The 18,302-nt window shown below is 43.6% G+C and overlaps 2 protein-coding genes across 2 annotated transcripts; both read right to left on the bottom strand.

Moving 5' to 3' along the window:
• bdkrb1 (bradykinin receptor B1) lies at positions 1-1,077 on the bottom strand. Its single transcript, XM_054797203.1, has one exon. It carries the CDS (start codon positions 1,075-1,077, stop codon positions 1-3), a length of 1,077 nt encoding a protein of 358 aa, XP_054653178.1.
• Positions 1,078-11,770: 10,693 nt separating this feature from the next.
• On the bottom strand, positions 11,771-18,302 carry bdkrb2 (bradykinin receptor B2). Its single transcript, XM_054796760.1, has 2 exons — positions 18,246-18,302; positions 11,771-14,677 (listed from the first exon to the last, which is right to left on the bottom strand). The coding sequence occupies exons 1-2, from the start codon at positions 18,263-18,265 to the stop codon at positions 13,642-13,644; spliced, it is 1,056 nt and encodes a 351-aa protein (XP_054652735.1). The 5' UTR covers positions 18,266-18,302; the 3' UTR covers positions 11,771-13,641.

The following is an 18,302-nucleotide window of genomic DNA, read 5'->3' as shown; positions in this document are numbered from 1 at the left end:
CTAAATGACAACAGGCTTTATCTGCTCAGGTCTGTGAATGTACGTGGACGCGACAGAGCGTTGATAGGTGGTCATGTCTGATCCTCTACGCTGATGTAGAGTCCTCCTGTAGATGGCGCAAACTTTCTTCCTGAAGTATTGCCCTGATAGGACATACAGCAGAGGATTCATGGCACTGTTAAGGACTCCCAGATAGGCCGAAACCTGCCCTCCTACGTTCAAAGTATGGGACCACAGTTTGATGTCCAGCACGTGGACTTCGCAGAGGGTTTCGAGGAAGGTGAAGACCTGGAAGGGTCCCCAACAAGTGACGAAGAGCACCGTGACGGCATAGAGCAACATCGAGGCCTTTGTGTCGTTAACGTCATGAAGACCTACATTTTCCTTCCTCCGAGCTAAAGACTTGATTATAGCCCAGCTGCTGAACACAATCACCAGAGCAGGCATGACAAAGCCAACAATATTCAGAAGAAGGTGATTGGCTAACTTCCAGGACCTGCCGTAATCCAGCACACAGGCAGTCATCTGGAATTCTTCAACGTACGTCACCTTTCTGTGCAGCGTGGTCGGTGTGCTGAGCGAGAACCCAAATATCCACAGGAAGACGCAGATGACCTTGGCGTGCCGCGTCCTTCGCAGCCACCTCGCCTTCATGGTCATCACAATCGCCAGATAGCGGTCGACGCTGATCATGACCAGGGTGTAGATGCTGGTGTAGAAGTTCACCGTGATGATGCAGTTGACTATTTTGCACAAGGTGTCTCCGTACAGCCAGTTGTAGCCATTGAGGATGTTGGTGCCCCAGAAGGGGAGACCGCACAAGAGGGCGAAGTCGGCCAGAGCCAGGTTGCTCAGGTAGACCTCCGCCACAGTCAGTCGATCTTTGTGAGCGAGGAACACGCACAGGACAAAGGTGTTCAAGAGGAGGCCGAGCACGGATACAGTGAAGATGTACGGCGGGACCATGAGGCGGATGGTGGCGAACTCTCCGGATATGAGGTAGTTTGAAGGGAGCGATGAGCTGCTGTTTTCAGACCACAGAGGAACCTCTGTTGTCAAAAGCTTCACTGACTCCATGTTCTACAGAACGACACAACACCATTTATTAAGCACCCTTCTACCATTGTACGAACACTAAAGCCTAGCTCACAACCGGTCATGTGGGCTCCTACGACCAGTCTGTGCAAAAAAAAGGGGGGTAATAACTATAAAAGTAAACTTCACTCGCTAAATGTACTGCAAAAAAGAGCAGTTAGGATAATCCATAATGCCACGTATGGAGAACATTTCTAAAATAACCAATATTAAAATTCGCTGATCTATTAAATTTTCAAACAGCTAAAATTATGCAAAAAGCAAACAATAACCTTCTTACCCAAAAATGTCATACAGTCCTTTTCAACAAGACAGGAGAAATATGATCTCAGGGAAAAACAAAACTTAAAACACACGAGAACAATGCTAAAAAACCCACCGCATTTCAGTATGTGGAATTAAACTATGGGACGGATTGAGTAAGGAACTCAAACAAAGCACCAAGATGAGCGATTTCAAGAAACAATACAAGCAGTTGATGTTTGCAAAACACAAGGAAGAAGAGTCTTGAATCACTGTGCACAAAATGCTATGTCTGATCACTACAACACGTCTTGAGAGTTCATTGTCAGCACTCCCCCATTATTCCAACTATGCTCCGTTATGTCTATTTATACTGATTATTACATATGATTATTATTTATTATGATTGTGGAAAAACCTTGTTACATTACCTTATCATTACATGTATCATTTTCCTATGTATTAACCAGCAAAGACCACATTTGGAATACAGGAAGTAAATAAATGTATTGCCATTGATGTGAAACGGACAGGAGGGTAGGATTAAATGAGCCTTGCTTCTTCCTACTCCTTTTGGACGTGTGGAACTGCGAATTGTACTATTTGATGTATTCCATTGTAATTTGTATGCATGTTCAAATAAAATTAAACCATTACCATCATATTGGCTCATACGTTAGCATTGGGAGAGTTCCTTCTTGTTCTTCTTTTTTTTACTGAGGAGGCTATTGCACCTAGCGACCAGTGTAGAATGCTACATATCATAACGTGCTGTTCAGTGCATTTTCTGAATGGCTTATATTTGTATTTTACTTCATTTATTAATTGTTTTGCTCCAAAATGCTTAATTTAGGCCAAAGATATGTAAAATTTGCTTAAACATGCATATTTGTGGACTAATAATAGGCCATAGTCAACCACAAAACAGCGCTGATTTATTAATATATTTGAAAATATAGAGTGATAGAGTGAAGCCGTGAAATAGGAAGCACCATGTGGCGAGACGACTGTTTCACGACTTTGGTTTACTTTCGTTTGAAGAATTATTTCAATTGATGACATTTGAAATGGAAGTGCTCACCCCCGCTCCGAGCAATGGTAGAATCCCACCTATCTTTTTGAGCATCTGACGTCATTTGTCATTTTACATGAAGCAAAATCTAGTCTGTTAGCTAGCAAACGGGCGTACAAACCAAATCTATAGCTCCATGATTTTGCTGCTTTCAGTAGAGTATTATTTTTGCCGTTCTGAATCACGTTACAACCTTCCCCTCCGCTGTCCTTTGTCCATTCTTCAAAGTTTACACCAATATCCATGAACTACAAAGTAGCCTGCTAGCTAACAATGAAGTACGTACAAACACAAATAGGTCGCTTCTCAATTTTTGTTAATGATATTTTCCATTTTCACCGCTTGAGTCATGATGGAACCATACCTCCCACTCCAGACATGACCTGGTAGACATGACCATTCATTCCTATCATCTTACATAATTTTCCATGAACCAGAAACCACCCTGCTACCCTGGACGTAGAACAAAAATGCATCACGTCATGATTTTATAACTTTTGTTTGCGGCATTTATTTGAATCTTTGCCGTTTGACAGCTGTCACAGTGGAGGAGAATAACCAGGAAGTGTCTAGCTAACCTACGGCAAAATAAAAGAACCCTGGAGGAGGTCTGTGCTCTACTTGTAGCCATTCTATTTGAAGTAGACATCGACAGGACTGAGGGGTCATCTGGGGATGGTGCATGTTACCTTCCAGTTGCGAGACAATCCCTTTACTACAGGGCTTTTTTCCAACGTGGGCCACATAGTGAAAAATGAAAAGATGCAAGGGCCACTTTGATATTATGTACAGCAACACATGTAGATATGCTAAGATGTTACATATATACTGTATATTTCAAAGAAAAACGTGCATCTCAGCTTTGTGATGTAGCTGAAAAAACTATTATTAGTATGAACTTTGGTTTTTGCAATTTTCCCACATTTTTGCTGTTGTTTTTTTTTAAATTTTCAAAATATGTCAACCTCTTGAAAATATTTTTAAATTGTCCTTTGGTAATATGACTTTATTCCCATAATATAACTTAACTTTTCCAAAAATGTATTTTGTTTTGATTTTTTCTCGTAATATTACAACTTAAAAAAAATATATAATTTTTTAATATTTCAACTTTTTGCTTCTAAAATGACATTATTTTCCCTCCTAAAATTACGAGTTTATTCTTGTAAAATTGCCATTTTTCTCTCTCAATACTTTGACTTTATTCTTGTAGAACTACAGCTCTTTTTTCCATTTTGGCTTTTTAATTTTTTTTTTAATTTCAATTAATATTTTGACTTTATGTTTGTTACACTATAATTTTTCACAACCCAATTTTATTTGTTGTTTTTTGTCACTCATAATGTCACAACTTTTTTCACTAATATTTCACCTTTATGCGATTAAAATTATGTTATTTTTGTTATGAACGGCCAAGGCCGTGATGCAGGAATCCAAAATGCAGAGTCGAATAGGTGAAAACAGAAAAGGTCTTTAATACAAAAATGGATAACAAAAAGGTACCAAAAACCACACAAGAAACAAAGTACAACCAAAATACATCCGGACCTAGTCGCGGGAAACAGTAACAAAAAACACTGCTAGCAAGGTGAGCTGAGCAGGGAAAAATACAGACAAGAACAAAAAGAGCTGCTAACAAAAAACTAGCAGAAGTACCAAAGAATACAGCTACTGCAGAAGACGTCAAGCAGGCAGGTAGGTACTTACAGGTGAGCAGAGCGAGGGTCAGAAAGCCAAAACACAATGCACAAGAACAAGCTGGAAGGAGCTGAACAGGGTGTAGCAAAGGGACAATCTGGCACTGGATGTGAGTAAGCACACAGCTTAAATAGAACAACTAATCAGGCACAGGTGAAGATGATCAGCAATCAGGGTGCTCAGGAGTGTGCTGCAACAGAGAAGCAGTAGAAGGCAGTACCGCAGCACACAATCCTGACAGTATCCCCCCCTTTTATAAGACGCCCCCTGGCGGCATACCTGGTTTATTGGGGTGAGCGGAGTGGAAGTCGGAAATGAGGGAGGGATCCAGGATACGGGAGCAGGCGACCCAGGAGCGCTCTTCTGGTCCATATCCCTCCCAGTCGACCAAATACTGCACCCCCCTCCCCCTTCTTCTCGAATCTAATAAGGCTCTCACCGTGTACACGGGCTGACCGTCGATGATGCGGGGCGGGGGTGGAGCCTCGACCGAAGGGCACAGTGGACTGGTAGCGACAGGCTTGATGCAGGAGACGTGGAAGACTGGGTGGACTTTAAGAGCCGGTGGGAGCTCCAGCTTGACAGCTGACTTGTTAACTATTGCCTTGATCTTGTAAGGTCCCACGAACCTTGGAGCCAGCTTCCGAGAGGTCCCTGCAAGCGGAAGGTCTTTAGAAGACAGCCATACCTCCATCCCAGGCTGGTAATCAGGTGCGGGAACCCGGTGCCTGTCAGCAATCCGGCGGTTGTGTTCTGCTGTACGTGTTAATGCAGCCCGGGTCTCTCGCCAGATGCGTCGGGCACGTCGTAGGTGTACATGAACTGCCGGGACGGTAATTTCTGCTTCCTGGGAGGGGAAAAGCGGGGGCTGGTAACCAAAAACAGTCTTGAAGGGTGACATACCTGTCGCCGAGCAGGGTAACGAGTTGTGGGCATACTCGATCCAGGGGAGGTGGGTCGACCAGGAGGAGGGGTGTCGATGACAAACGCACCTGAGTGCTGCTTCCAAGTCCTGGTTGGCCCGCTCCGTCTGGCCGTTGGACTGAGGGTGGTAACCAGAAGAAAGACTAACGGTCGCCCCCAATGCCTTATTAAATGCCCGCCACACTCTTGAAGCAAATTGAGGCCCTCTGTCCGAAACAATGTCTGCAGGTATCCCGTGTAGGCGGAAGACGTGCCTCACCAACAGTTTAGCTGTCTCTAGGGCCGTGGGCAACTTGGGGAGCGACACAAAATGCGCCATCTTCGAAAACCTGTCCACGATATTGAGTATGACGGTCCGGCCATATGACGAGGGTAATCCAGTGATGAAGTCCATTGCGATGTGGGACCATGGCCGACCAGGGACAGGTAACGGCTGAAGCAAACCGGCAGGAGGGCGATGGGAAGCTTTACCTCTGGCGCAGACGGAGCAGGCGGCGACAAACTTCTTCACGTCAGCTGTCATGGTAGGCCACCAGAACCTTTGGGAGACCAGGAATAGGGTTCGTCGAATCCCCGGGTGGCAGGCAATCTTAGACGAGTGACCCCACAGCAGCACCTCGGATCTGAGTCGTTCAGGAACAAACAATCTCCCCTCTGGGCACCCCTCTGGTAGTTCCGTCTGTCCCGCTGCCTCTGAGACCTTCCTCTCCACCTCCCACTGGAGGGCGCCGAGTATCCGGGCGACAGGTACGATTGTCTCCGGTGGTGAGTCCGACTCCACCGGGGAAAAGATCCTAGATAGTGCATCAGGCTTAATATTCCGTGATCCAGGTCTGTAAGTGATAGAGAAGTTAAACCTTGTTAAGAACAGTGACCATCTGGCTTGGCGAGAGTTGAGTCTGTGCGCTGAGCGTATATATGCCAGGTTCTTGTGGTCCGTAATAACTACCAACGGCTGGGCTGCACCCTCCAGCCAATGTCTCCACTCCCGCAGCGCGAGCACAATGGCCAGCAGTTCCCGATTGCCCACATCATAATTTCTCTCTGCCGAGGTGAGGCGACGTGAGAAAAAGGCACACGGGTGCAGCTTCTGGTCGACTGGTGAGCGCTGGGATAGAACCGCCCCCACTCCCGTATCCGAGGCATCGACCTCAACGATAAACTGCAAGGCAGGATCAGGGTGAGTAAGGACAGGGGCAGACGTAAACAGTGCTTTAAGCTTGGTAAACGCTTCCTCAGCTTCGGGAGACCATACAAAGGGAACCTTTACTGATGTAAGCCTTGTCAGAGGTTCTGCCTTTATGCTGAAATTACGAATGAACTTCCGGTAGAAGTTCGCGAACCCCAAGAACCTCTGCAAGTGCTTCCTTGATTTGGGAGAAGGCCAATCGACCACCGCCTGGATCTTGGCGGGATCGGCTCTTAACTTGTCCTTCTCCACTATAAACCCTAAAAAGGACACGGATGTGGTATGAAACTCGCACTTCTCCGCCTTGACAAAAAGGCGATTCTCCAACAGCCGCTGAAGGATGCGGCGTACATGCTGGATATGCTCCTGGAGGGAATTAGAAAAAATCAGGATGTCGTCTAGGTAAACAAAACAGCAGTGGTTAATCATATCCCTAAGTATATCATTTATTAAACATTGGAATACGGCGGGTGCGTTGGTAAGGCCGAAGGGCATAAGATACTCGAAGTGACCAAGTGGCGTATTAAAAGCCGTCTTCCACTCGTCCCCCTCTTTGATTCGAACCAGGTGGTAAGCATTCCTAAGGTCGAGTTTGGAAAAGATCTTGGCCGAATGAAGAGACGAAAAGGCGGAGTCCATGAGAGGAAGCGGGTAACGGTTCTTAATGGTAATGTCATTAAGGCCGCGAAAATCAATACAAGGCCGTAGAGACTTATCCTTCTTTTCGACAAAGAAAAAGCCGGCCCCAAGTGGAGAGGACGAGGGGCGAATAAGTCCGGCAGCTAGAGAGGAAGCAATGTATTCCTTGAGCGCAAGTTGCTCGGGTCCAGAGATGCTATAAAGCCTAGCATTGGGTAATGGTGCTCCCGGAAGGAGTTCAATAGCGCAGTCATATGGACGATGGGGGGGTAAACTCTGAGCTCTATCCTTGCTAAATACCATGCGGAGGTCATGATAGACGTCGGGAACACCAGTGACATCAATCTTCTCAGTGTTCCTAGGTTTACCTGAAACTGTGGGTACCGCGGAACGTAAGCAACTAGCAAAACAGTGACTGCCCCAATTAACTATCTGTCCCCTCGTCCAATCCACCGTCGGGTTATGAATCTGGAGCCAAGTGAGACCTAGAACTACGGGCGCGGATTGAGACGGAGCGATAAAAAAACTAATGGATTCATGGTGGTTGCCAGACAATTGAAGAGATAACGGAACGGTTCTATGAGTGACTACCGCCAAGGGGCGTCCATCCAGTGAGTGAACCTCCTTATGGTCTCTCAACTCAACCCCCTGAATGCCATGTTCCTTAACAAAATTAGAGTCAATAAAGCAATCATCCGCCCCAGAATCGACTAATGCAGAAATCCGAACATTGACGCCCCCCCCCGTAATGAGTCCAGTCACCTGTAGTCTCTTAAAGGCTGCTGGAGTCGGAGCCGACGCCGGAGGCATTTCAGCATACTCACAACGGTCCTGCGTAGGCTGATTCTCCCTCGACTTAGATACGGCGGTCGATCCTGCGCCAGTCTCCTTAATAACGTCAGGAGGAGATCCGGCGCGGCGTGCCGGTCGCGCGGGGCATCTGTTGATGGTGTGGTTGGGTTCGCCGCAGTACAGGCAAAGGCGGAGTCGTAGCCTCCGCGACCTCTCCGCAGCAGACAGGCGTCTTCCCCCGAGTTGCATGGGCTCCGCAATCTCCTCGGTGGCCGCCGTTGATGGAACTCCCTCTGTTCCGCTGGTTCCGGAAGTTAGTGGTATCAGCCGAAACTCCTGACGGTGGTTCTTGGCTGATCCTGCAGGTAGTCCCTCACTGCGTTCGCGATCACGTTCCCGGAGGCGATTATCCAGCCGTATGGCTAGGTCGACAAGCTCGTTGAGCGTGGTGGTGAACTCCCTCACTGCCAGCTCATCCTTGATCCGCTCGTTAAGAGCCTTGCGAAATATTCCGCGGAGAGCCTCCTCATCATATCGGCTTTCTGCCGCCAGCACTCTAAAGTCCACAGAAAAAGCCGCTACCGAGCGTTTGCCCTGTCGTAGGTCCAACAATTGGTTACCGGCCTCCCTACTACGGATAGGGTGATCGAAGACCTGCCGTAGCTCCTCCAAAAAAACAGGATAGGAGGTGCGTAACTCCGGCTTAGCTTTGCTCACCGCTATAGCCCACGCTGCTGCTTTATCAGTAAGTAGGCTCATTATAAACGCTATCTTGGCCTGGTCGGAATAGTAAGTGCTGGGTTGTTGGTCAAAAATCAGGGTACACTGGTGTAAAAATTGTCTGCAATCCATAGATTCCCCCGAAAAGCGTGGGGGGGGGTGGGAGGCTAGGCTCGCGACTATTACTGCTGCTGGCAGCAGGTGCGATTCGAACAACCTCTGATGAGGGAGCTGCACCCTCCGACTGTCCTGGGTGAGAGCCAAGTCCCAGATGCTGCTCAATAACGCTAATGCTAGTGGCGAGGGCGGCCAGGGACTCCATAACTCCCCGGAGGGATTGCTCATGGCTGCCGACGAGCGCACCTTGTTGGGATAGTGCGGCCTTTATATGTGCGAACTCTGCGGATTCCATGTTTGGCCAGATTGTTCTGTTATGAACGGCCAAGGCCGTGATGCAGGAATCCAAAATGCAGAGTCGAATAGGTGAAAACAGAAAAGGTCTTTAATACAAAAATGGATAACAAAAAGGTACCAAAAACCACACAAGAAACAAAGTACAACCAAAATACATCCGGACCTAGTCGCGGGAAACAGTAACAAAAAACACTGCTAGCAAGGTGAGCTGAGCAGGGAAAAATACAGACAAGAACAAAAAGAGCTGCTAACAAAAAACTAGCAGAAGTACCAAAGAATACAGCTACTGCAGAAGACGTCAAGCAGGCAGGTAGGTACTTACAGGTGAGCAGAGCGAGGGTCAGAAAGCCAAAACACAATGCACAAGAACAAGCTGGAAGGAGCTGAACAGGGTGTAGCAAAGGGACAATCTGGCACTGGATGTGAGTAAGCACACAGCTTAAATAGAACAACTAATCAGGCACAGGTGAAGATGATCAGCAATCAGGGTGCTCAGGAGTGTGCTGCAACAGAGAAGCAGTAGAAGGCAGTACCGCAGCACACAATCCTGACAATTTTTCCTCTTAATATTACGTCATTCTCGTAAAATTCTTGTACTACTTGTTCTTGTTAGATTGCAACTTTTTTCTCTTGATATTTTGACATTATTCTTGTAAAATCACTGCTAATTTTTCCATGTTTTGCTGTTAAATTATATTTTTAGAATGCACCACAGGCTAATAAAAAAACTGCTGCGGGCTGCACATAGTCCCTGGGCCGCACTTTGGACACCCCTGCTTCACTACCACAGTGAAGCAGTAATGCAAAACGTACCTGTAAAAATACCTGTCTAGCTTGCCCCAAAGAAATACTTGCTTTTGTAAATGACTCACAAAATAAAACTAAACAATGTTCTTGTTTTAAGTTAACCAGCACACAAAATGGGACTTTCAATTTTAAGATATTTACCAGATGACTGACTCATGCTGCCACTTTTTAGATAAATATGCTGACTGTTTTTTTTCTTAGTCATTATTTCTACAAATGCTAGTATGCATGATGCGTCATAGAGATCCTTAAATGACAAGAATACAACGTTAAAAGTTCTTACCGTGGTCCACACTGATCACAGAGCTCAAATGTGTTTGTGCGTGTGTGTGCGGTGAGTGGCTGGAGCGAAACAAGCTGTGAGCGTTTTTGTATACAGAGCAGCATTCTTGCACACCCTCAACACATCAGATTGTTTATGAACAGGCTCGAATCTGCGACGTGAATGACTGCAGGCCCCTAAATGGAGAGAAAAATTCATAGTGCAACCACAAGTTTATCCTCACTTCAACAAACCTTCAAGAAGGTTTGGAGCTTGTAATGATTATTATGAAGTTATTAGGAAGTTATTATTTTCCTCACGTTCATCACTGCAGTCATGTCAATGAGCAACACTGGCGTTGCAAGCCCTTCATGTAAATGTGCATTGGCTGGCTGTTTAAGGGCCTAGTGTGTGCAAGTTAGCGACATCTGGCGGTGATGGTGCAGATTGAAACTTTTCCAATTTTTTTTCATTTTCATTTTGTTTAAGCCAACTTTAGTGTTATGTATATGACATGTATAATTATAGCAAGTAATTACAAATAATACATGTTAAGTTGTATTTTATTGAAATAAACTTTTCATTCATAATTAGTTGTCATGGAAAAGATGTATTAATGTATTATACAGTCATTTTAAAAGCTAATATATCATTTTAAAAAACATTAAATATACTTTAACAATTCAAATGTAGTTATCATGTAGGACACTTTATTTTTTAAGCAAACTTAATTTATAATGAATACATTTGTCATAATATGCCTGATCGTTTAATTAATTATAGAATGAAATATAGTAATTAATAATTATTAGTAATTAATGTTCAACAAAAGTTCAGTTTATTTTTTCCCTGTTTTTTCAATTAATATGTAAAAAAAATACATACAAGTCGTCCCTCGCAATATTGCGGTTCGATTATCGCTCCCTCGCTATATTGTGTTTTTTCACAAATTAATAAATTATCGCTGTTTCGTGGTTGACGATGGTCTCGAGTCCCTGCAGCGCAAGAGTTGCACAATGTTATGTAAACAATAAATAATAGGAGTGTAACGGTGACTACAGGGGTGTTATTTCAAGTCTACAGGACCCTAATAATGTGAAAAACTGTGTTTAGAATGTCATAAACAGGTTTTCTATGCTCTAACTCCCAAAATATTCCATTTCTTAACTTTGAAACACTGGCGCCTTAACCTACTGTAGGGATAGCCATCTTTTATTGTGTGTGTGTGTGTGTTTTTTTATGTTCTATGGACCATGTATGTGTCTGAAATAAAGTTGTTGATGATGATTGAATCATATATTGCAGAAATCAATTTATTGCAGTTGGGTCTGGAACCAATTACGCGCTATAAACGGGGGACGACTGTATATAAAACTATCATGAACAATAATACTAATGTCGTACTACATTAGTGAAAAATAATTTACCAAAAAAAACATGACCATCCATCCATCCATTTCTATACCGCTTATCCTCATTAGGGTCGTGGGTATGCTGGAGCCTATCCCAGCTGACTTCGGGCACCCTGGACTGGTCGCCAGCCAATCGCAGGGCACATATAGGCAAACAAACATTCACACTCACATTCATACCTATGGACAATTTGCAGTCGCCAATTAACATAACGTGCATGTTTTTGGAATGTGGGAGGAAACCGGAGTACCCGGAGAAAACCCACGCACGCATGGGGAAACCATGATCATATAACTGGAATTATTTTATCCATATACACAAATTTGAGCATGAATCAAATAAATCCAAAATAGCCTTTTAAACTGTGCAAAGACAGCTCAAATACATTTATTTCACTGCCAGCATGAAATGAGTAATTCAATATTCTGATTGTTAAATTGCACACATCGATGCTTGCAACATGTGTATATTTATATATATTCCATTTGACTATTTTATCTCACACAAACACAAATGTACTTGCATTATGGTACAGTACATACACAGGAAGAATACATGCTTGCACAATCATCACATAAATATCTGCAGTAAACAAACAATGCATATATTTGGCATTTTTTTTTAATTGATTGAGGTAACTTTATTTACACCAGTGGTATTTCACAACCATTTTTAACATTCACAATGTGGTGGTTGAAGCCTGGCTGTCTTTTTGGTCCGCCTTGCCTTTATTTTGGGGCGAGTCAGGAGCGTCTGTGTACGCACCCTCCCTCAGACCTCTGAGTCAACATTGAGTGGGCTGCTTATTTCTGGTGTAGTGCAGGGAAAGAAAAAAAGTACCACGAGACAACTGATGTTCGGAGAAGGAAAAAAAAGAGACGTGATGGTGTGTCATCCCTGGAAACTTTGTCAGCGGACAGTGAGTCAGAAAGGCCAAAAAAAAGAGCAGTCATTAGTTCTTTGCTCCTCAACTTGAGGTTTAAATGTGTTTTTAAATTAAAAAAAAAATAGGCGGACTTTGAGTCTTTAATTTCTTCACCCATGCCAATTAAAGTGGGAATTTTGCATACTTTTAACATTTTATGTGTTTTACAGCAACCAAGCAGGTTTTACACCGCACTAGTAGCTCATTAGCATGCTAACTTTGGCGAAAAGGCATCTTCTTTACATTGTGGACACCATGAATTAAGAAGGAAGTACAAAAAAGACATAGGTCAAAGTGAGGACATTTGCTAAATGCCTGTTTTTGAAGTATTGTAAAGTGGCCGGTAGTTTTGACAGTTTGACAAATTGGGGTTTCACTGTTTTCCAAAATGTCCAAAAAAATCGTTGGTCATTGTTCTAAATTCATCCATCCATCCATTTTCTGTACCGCTTATCCTCATTGGGGTTACTGGTTAGATGGAGGCTATTCCAGCTGACTTTGGCGAGAGGCGGGGTACACCCTGGACTGGTCGCCAGCCAATTGCAGGGCAAACAACCATTCACGCTCACATTCACTCATTTGGACAATTTAGAGTACCCAATTGTTGGAGCACCCGGAGAAAGCGCGCGCAAGGACAACATGCAAACACCACACAGACATGCCTGCACGGGTGTTTCAACTTTCAGTCTCCCGACTGTGAGGCCAAGTTGCTAACCACTCGGCCAACAAAGGTTCTGTATGAAAGCGACTGCGTGTACGTGGATGTGCTCTCACACTATGGGCACGTGCCTGTGCACAAGTCATGAATGAATGAGTGAATGGCAGCCACTACTACCCCTTTTAGAGCCAAACACAAATTTCTTTCAGTTTAACTCGAAATTGTAAAGAATATGGACATTTTTTGTACATCTATTCTCTGAAATCACTATCAGGTAACTAATGCTAGGAGATGTTCTTGTATTTTTTGGGTGAAAAAAGCGTAATTTGGAGCCAAGGAGGGATAGCATTTTAATACATTGCACATTTTGTATTAGTTTGTATTTTTTAAAAATGGAATTTAATAGTTTTCACATGCAAAATGAATGTACACAAATAAAGCTGTCTCATGTGTTTTCTTTTTTTGTCTAATCATGTCGTTTCTCTGCCACCAAGGAAACAAAAGCAACACCCAAACATACAACAGAAATGTTGCTGTGCCTGTTAGCTAGCTAAAATGTGTCATCTTAAAATAAATCGTATAGTTCTGTAAGACTATAACAAATTTGTAAGACTACTGTAAATTTTCTGGTTTGTAGCCATTCTTTCCAGCTTTTTTAAAAAATATAAAAATCCCTTTGGGCTGAGATGAGCATCCATTTAGGAATGCCATTCCCACACCACTGTGACTGGAATGAGAGTTCTTTTCCCCGAAGGGATTCAAGGAGGCCTTTTTGTACCTGAAACTACCCTTAGGTGAATGTTCTCAGTGTTGCGGAAGTATTTGAACGCGTGGATGCCGTCGTCACTGTACTGACGGCCCACTGCTTGCACACTTCCTGGACCTTCTTCCGAAAATTTTTCCCAACAATGACATACAAGATGGGGTTGATGACGCTGTTGAAGAAAGCCAAGTAGGCGAAGATCTGGTTGCAAATGGCTATGACTGCTTCGAGGCGACATCCTCCCATGACGTTGGTTCTATGGAGCACATCCAGCACGGTAGTGAAGTGAAGGGGCACCCAGCAGATGAGGAAGACCACGAGGACGACCAGCACCAGTGTAGTGGCCTTCTGCTCACTCTTCTCTGCGTTGAACCTCGCAACCGACTGTTTCTTTAACGCTCGGATGATCGTGACTGTGCAGAAGGCGATGATGGAAATTGGGATAATGAAGCTAAAGATGATCAGCATCCCGTCGCAGATCAGCTCTACCGTGTGGCTCGGATAATCCAAGAAGCAAGCTTGCACATCAAAGTCTGGGAAATACCTTACCGCCCTGAAGACCAGCGTCGGGGCACTCATGAACAAACCCAAGCCCCACACCAGCAGACATCCCAGTTTGGCATACTTGGGTCGACGCATTCTCCCGTGAGACATGGGATGCACCAGCGCCACATGGCGATCCATGCTAACCAGAACGAGGAAATAGATGCTGCAGTAAGCGTTCATCTTGATGCCAGCGTTGACCACTTTGCACAGGGCCACGCCAAAAGGCCAGTTGAAACCGTTGCCGATGTGGACGGCCCAGAAGGGCAGACAGGACACCAGGAGAAGGTCTGCGGCCGCCAAGTTGCTCAGGTAGATTTCGGCCACCGTGCAGGCCTTCTTGTGGAGGCAGAAGACCAGCAGCACAAAGGCGTTCAACACGATTCCCAGCGCCGTGATGATGAACAAGTAGACTGGTTGGCTGCGGGTCAGCCAATCCCAGTCATCTAAATTGATGCACTGCGTTTCATTGGTGGAGTTTTGGTTGCCATCAGCGACCGTGATGCTCAGCTCCGGCAGTCTGCGGAGAAACATGCCGGTCAGCAAAAAATTTTCATTGCAATACAAATACTTTGACAGGTTTGGCTCTCCTAACTCCTCCGCATTCCACCAAAGTACTCCACACTTGGCAGTTGACAAGTGTTTTAATATTTACTGATCCCTCCTTTCACATTCATGCCAGATTCCCAAATGAAACCATGTCATGATTTGGTTAGCTTTAGGCACAATTTGGGGTGTCATCAGACACCCAACTCACAAGACGAGACAATCCACGAGACTGGGTCCACAAGAAGGAGACGAGATTTCACATTTTTTAAGAAAAGGCTAATGAAAAAATATATGACTGGAGAAACAGTTACTTTTTCATTTAACTGAGTCACAAAACAATGCAGGTGCGTTTTGAAATGTCTATTGTCCCCCAAAATTAATAGATATATAAACAATATTATTGTCAACATTGTTTTTACACCAAATGAATCACTAATTATAATAATAGTAATAATAAATTATTATATTTATTATTAATTATGGGATAGGATAAGCGGCATAGAAAATGGATGGATGGATTAATTATGGGATTGGCGTTGGTTGATAATAGGGACCTCATAAACACTACTTAAAATGTCGAAACGGCGGCGAAAAACCTTGGAAACTCCTTTGTTACGGAGCGTAAATGGAAGCTAGCGGGGTTCGCTTAGTGTGTGCGACTCAGGCTGGGTGAGTCTATTTTCACCGTGTTGTGTTTTACTGCTTTAATGTAAGGACAATTTTACAACGCCCACTGACGACGTGCAGGTTTTGAGTGAAAAAAGACGAGAGGCACGTTTATCTTGCACTCGCGTATCAACCGTCAATTGCCATTCTCAACGCACACGACACATTCAAGCTTTCACAATACGAGCGCTCTTTGTCACATTTGTCATTGTCATTAAAATATCTTACATTAATAACGTGATTGGAATTACATCTGTGACTCCATCTTGCTTCATCAAAAGGCCACTAAAGGCCAAAATAGATAAACAGCATGAAGACGTGAAATCCTTAACGAAACACATTAAGAATTTGATGAATGAAACGGCATCACTTCGTAAAGAAATGATGAAAATGATCGCATTATATCACAAATGACGCGCAGAGTGGATGATTGGATCAGCCGACGCGCATGAACAATGTAATTGTGACTGGGCTTCACGTAACTCGCAGGTCTTATGCCAGTGCAGCTGACAACGGAGGACACCATGTTGCTCCAACAGAGCAACAGGTGGCCAACTTTCTGCAGTCAAAGGTGGTGGATGTGGACGTCAACAGCATGGATACATGCATCCCAGTGTTTGGAAGGAATAACAGCACCACACCTGTCGTCATGATCATACACTACAACAGAAAAAACAAGGTAGCGTTGCTGAGGCAGAGGAGTAAGCTGAAAGAAACAAATGTCGACATCAGTGAGCATCTTTGATGTCTTTGACAATTGACATTTTGCAGTTGTTTGGTTGCAGATGTTGTTTGGTCTAGAGACAGTGTCAATGAGGAAAAGACAGGAGACAGAGCTGGAGGTAGCAGAGATGAAGATGCTGAGGTTCTCTCTGGGAGTGACCAGGAAGGATAGGATCAAGAATGAGTACATCAGAGGGACAGCACATGTTAGAGGTTTTGGAGATAAAGTCAGAGAGGCCAGACTGGGATGGTTTGGACATGTCCAGAGGAGAGATAGGGAATATATCGGTAGAAGGATGCTGAGTTTTGAACTGCCGGGCAGAAGGCCTAGAGGAAGACCAAAGAGGAGGTTTATGGATGTAGTGAAAGAGGACATGAAGGTAGAAGATGCAGAAGACAGGGTTAGATGGAGGCAATTGATTCGCTGTGGCGACCCCTGAAGGGAAAAGCCGAAAGGAAAAGAAGAAGTGAGCATCTGACAAAATGCAATGCTGACATCGCCAAGAAGGCACAAGACTTAAGGAAGCGGGGGAAGGTTCAATGCACTTGGAGGGCCAACTGCAAAATGGCAATTGTCAAAGACGTCGAATATTGAAGATGACATCATGTCGACGGCAATGAAATTAAAGACATAACCCACAAAGACTCGATGCAGATTTGAAGTCAAACATCCTCAATGTTTTGTTTGATTTCATATTTACTCATTCCAAATTATTATTAACAATTTATTCCCAGTTTATTTATTTTTCAGATTTGATTTATTCCCTTGATACTGCACAAAGTTTGTAGTGTCATTGCTTTAACTCCTATTTGCTTCTTGATTTTTTTTCACACCATACTTTCATACAGGAAGTGGAAACAAGTGTAAATGCCAAATGTCGGAAAGTGAAATATTGTAATTGTCAACAAGTAAAAGTTATGGTGTGAATGAATTATCGGTAATAGACATGGGGAAGAGGTAGGATTAAATTGTTAGACCACCCTTGTTTCTTCAGTTTATTGATCCATTTCAGTGCCTGATACAACTAATGGTACATTTGTTTGGACAAATATAACGATGATAACAAATATAGATCATAAGAGTGGAATTTTTCTGGGTCATAACCAAAATCACTCAAGTTCTTCCATGAATAACTACAGCATTGTACTGCCAAAAAATGTAACTCTTATGAGATATTTCTTCTTCTTCGTCCTTTTCAGACATGTTGAATGTGGCAACTTCCCATGTAACTTCCCATATGGGAAAAAAAATAGAAAAAAAACTTGTTTTATTTTGTTTCACATATTGTGCATCATATAAGGCTCATATGAGTAAATCATTTCTCTGATTTACTCATGAAAGTGGCCACTTTCACATTGCCTTGTATGATGCACAATATATGAAACATAGTGACTGGAAGTTACATTTTTTTCCCATGTGGGTTGTTACACATGTCTGAAACAAATAAACATACCATGCCATTAAAAAAACGTCAAAAAATTGGCTTTACTTGAAGCTCGAAGAAAGAATGCATGTTGGACAAATCATATGCCAGAAGTGCTTTGACAAATGGCAAAATATAAAATTTTTCTGTCAAATGACTTCATTTTTATTACATGCCCACAACCCTCGCCTTGGTATTAGACGTAAAAGTTCAATCAACCTCCAAATGTAACAGTAACTACTGCAGTGTTTTTATTGTTGTGTCATCTAATTCCATCCTTCGACTGAACTTGGATACAATTCTGTTCCTTTACCAGTCATATAACAGCCGTGCATTCATCCAAGTTACAGTATATCACAGCGTACAATTAGCTCCAATAATGAGCAACAGGCTCGGGTCTGCCGGCTGTAATTCCCCTGGGGGAGTGGGGAGAGTTAAATTGGGTACTGCAAATTATGAGATATCATCCTGCTCATTTTGCACGAGGTCAGTAAGCCCACATCAGCAATATTTAACTATAATAAGAATCAATAACAACGAGTTTAATTCTTGCATGGATGTAAGTGTAGGTTCTCCTGTGAATTGATCAGGTGTCGTTTTTATTCAGTCTGCATTGATTTTTACAAACTAAAGTCGACAAACTAGGTTGCTTTTCAAAGTCGGGACTACATGCACCAGTGTTATTTACCTACACATTACATATGAATACAAAGTGAAAGCTTTTACCTGGTGGTCTGAAGAGCCATTTCCCCCTGAGTAAGTAAGTAAGTCCAGATGTGAAGT

This window comes from Dunckerocampus dactyliophorus, chromosome 13 (assembly GCF_027744805.1).
Source record: "Dunckerocampus dactyliophorus isolate RoL2022-P2 chromosome 13, RoL_Ddac_1.1, whole genome shotgun sequence".
NCBI lineage: Eukaryota > Metazoa > Chordata > Actinopteri > Syngnathiformes > Syngnathidae > Dunckerocampus > Dunckerocampus dactyliophorus.
This window is presented reverse-complemented; position numbering and strand designations above follow the sequence as displayed.

What these genes read in the sequence shown, in the direction of transcription:
- bdkrb1 (XM_054797203.1), bottom strand. Translation starts at nt 1,077, where the DNA reads ATGGAGTCAGTGAAGCTTTTGACAACAGAGGTTCCTCTGTGGTCTGAA.
- bdkrb2 (XM_054796760.1), bottom strand. Translation starts at nt 18,265, where the DNA reads ATGGCTCTTCAGACCACCAG. An exon ending in ATGGCTCTTCAGACCACCAG is followed by an intron (nt 14,678 to 18,245) that starts GTAAAAGCTTTC and finishes GTTTCTCCGCAG; the next exon opens with ACTGCCGGAGCTGAGCATCA.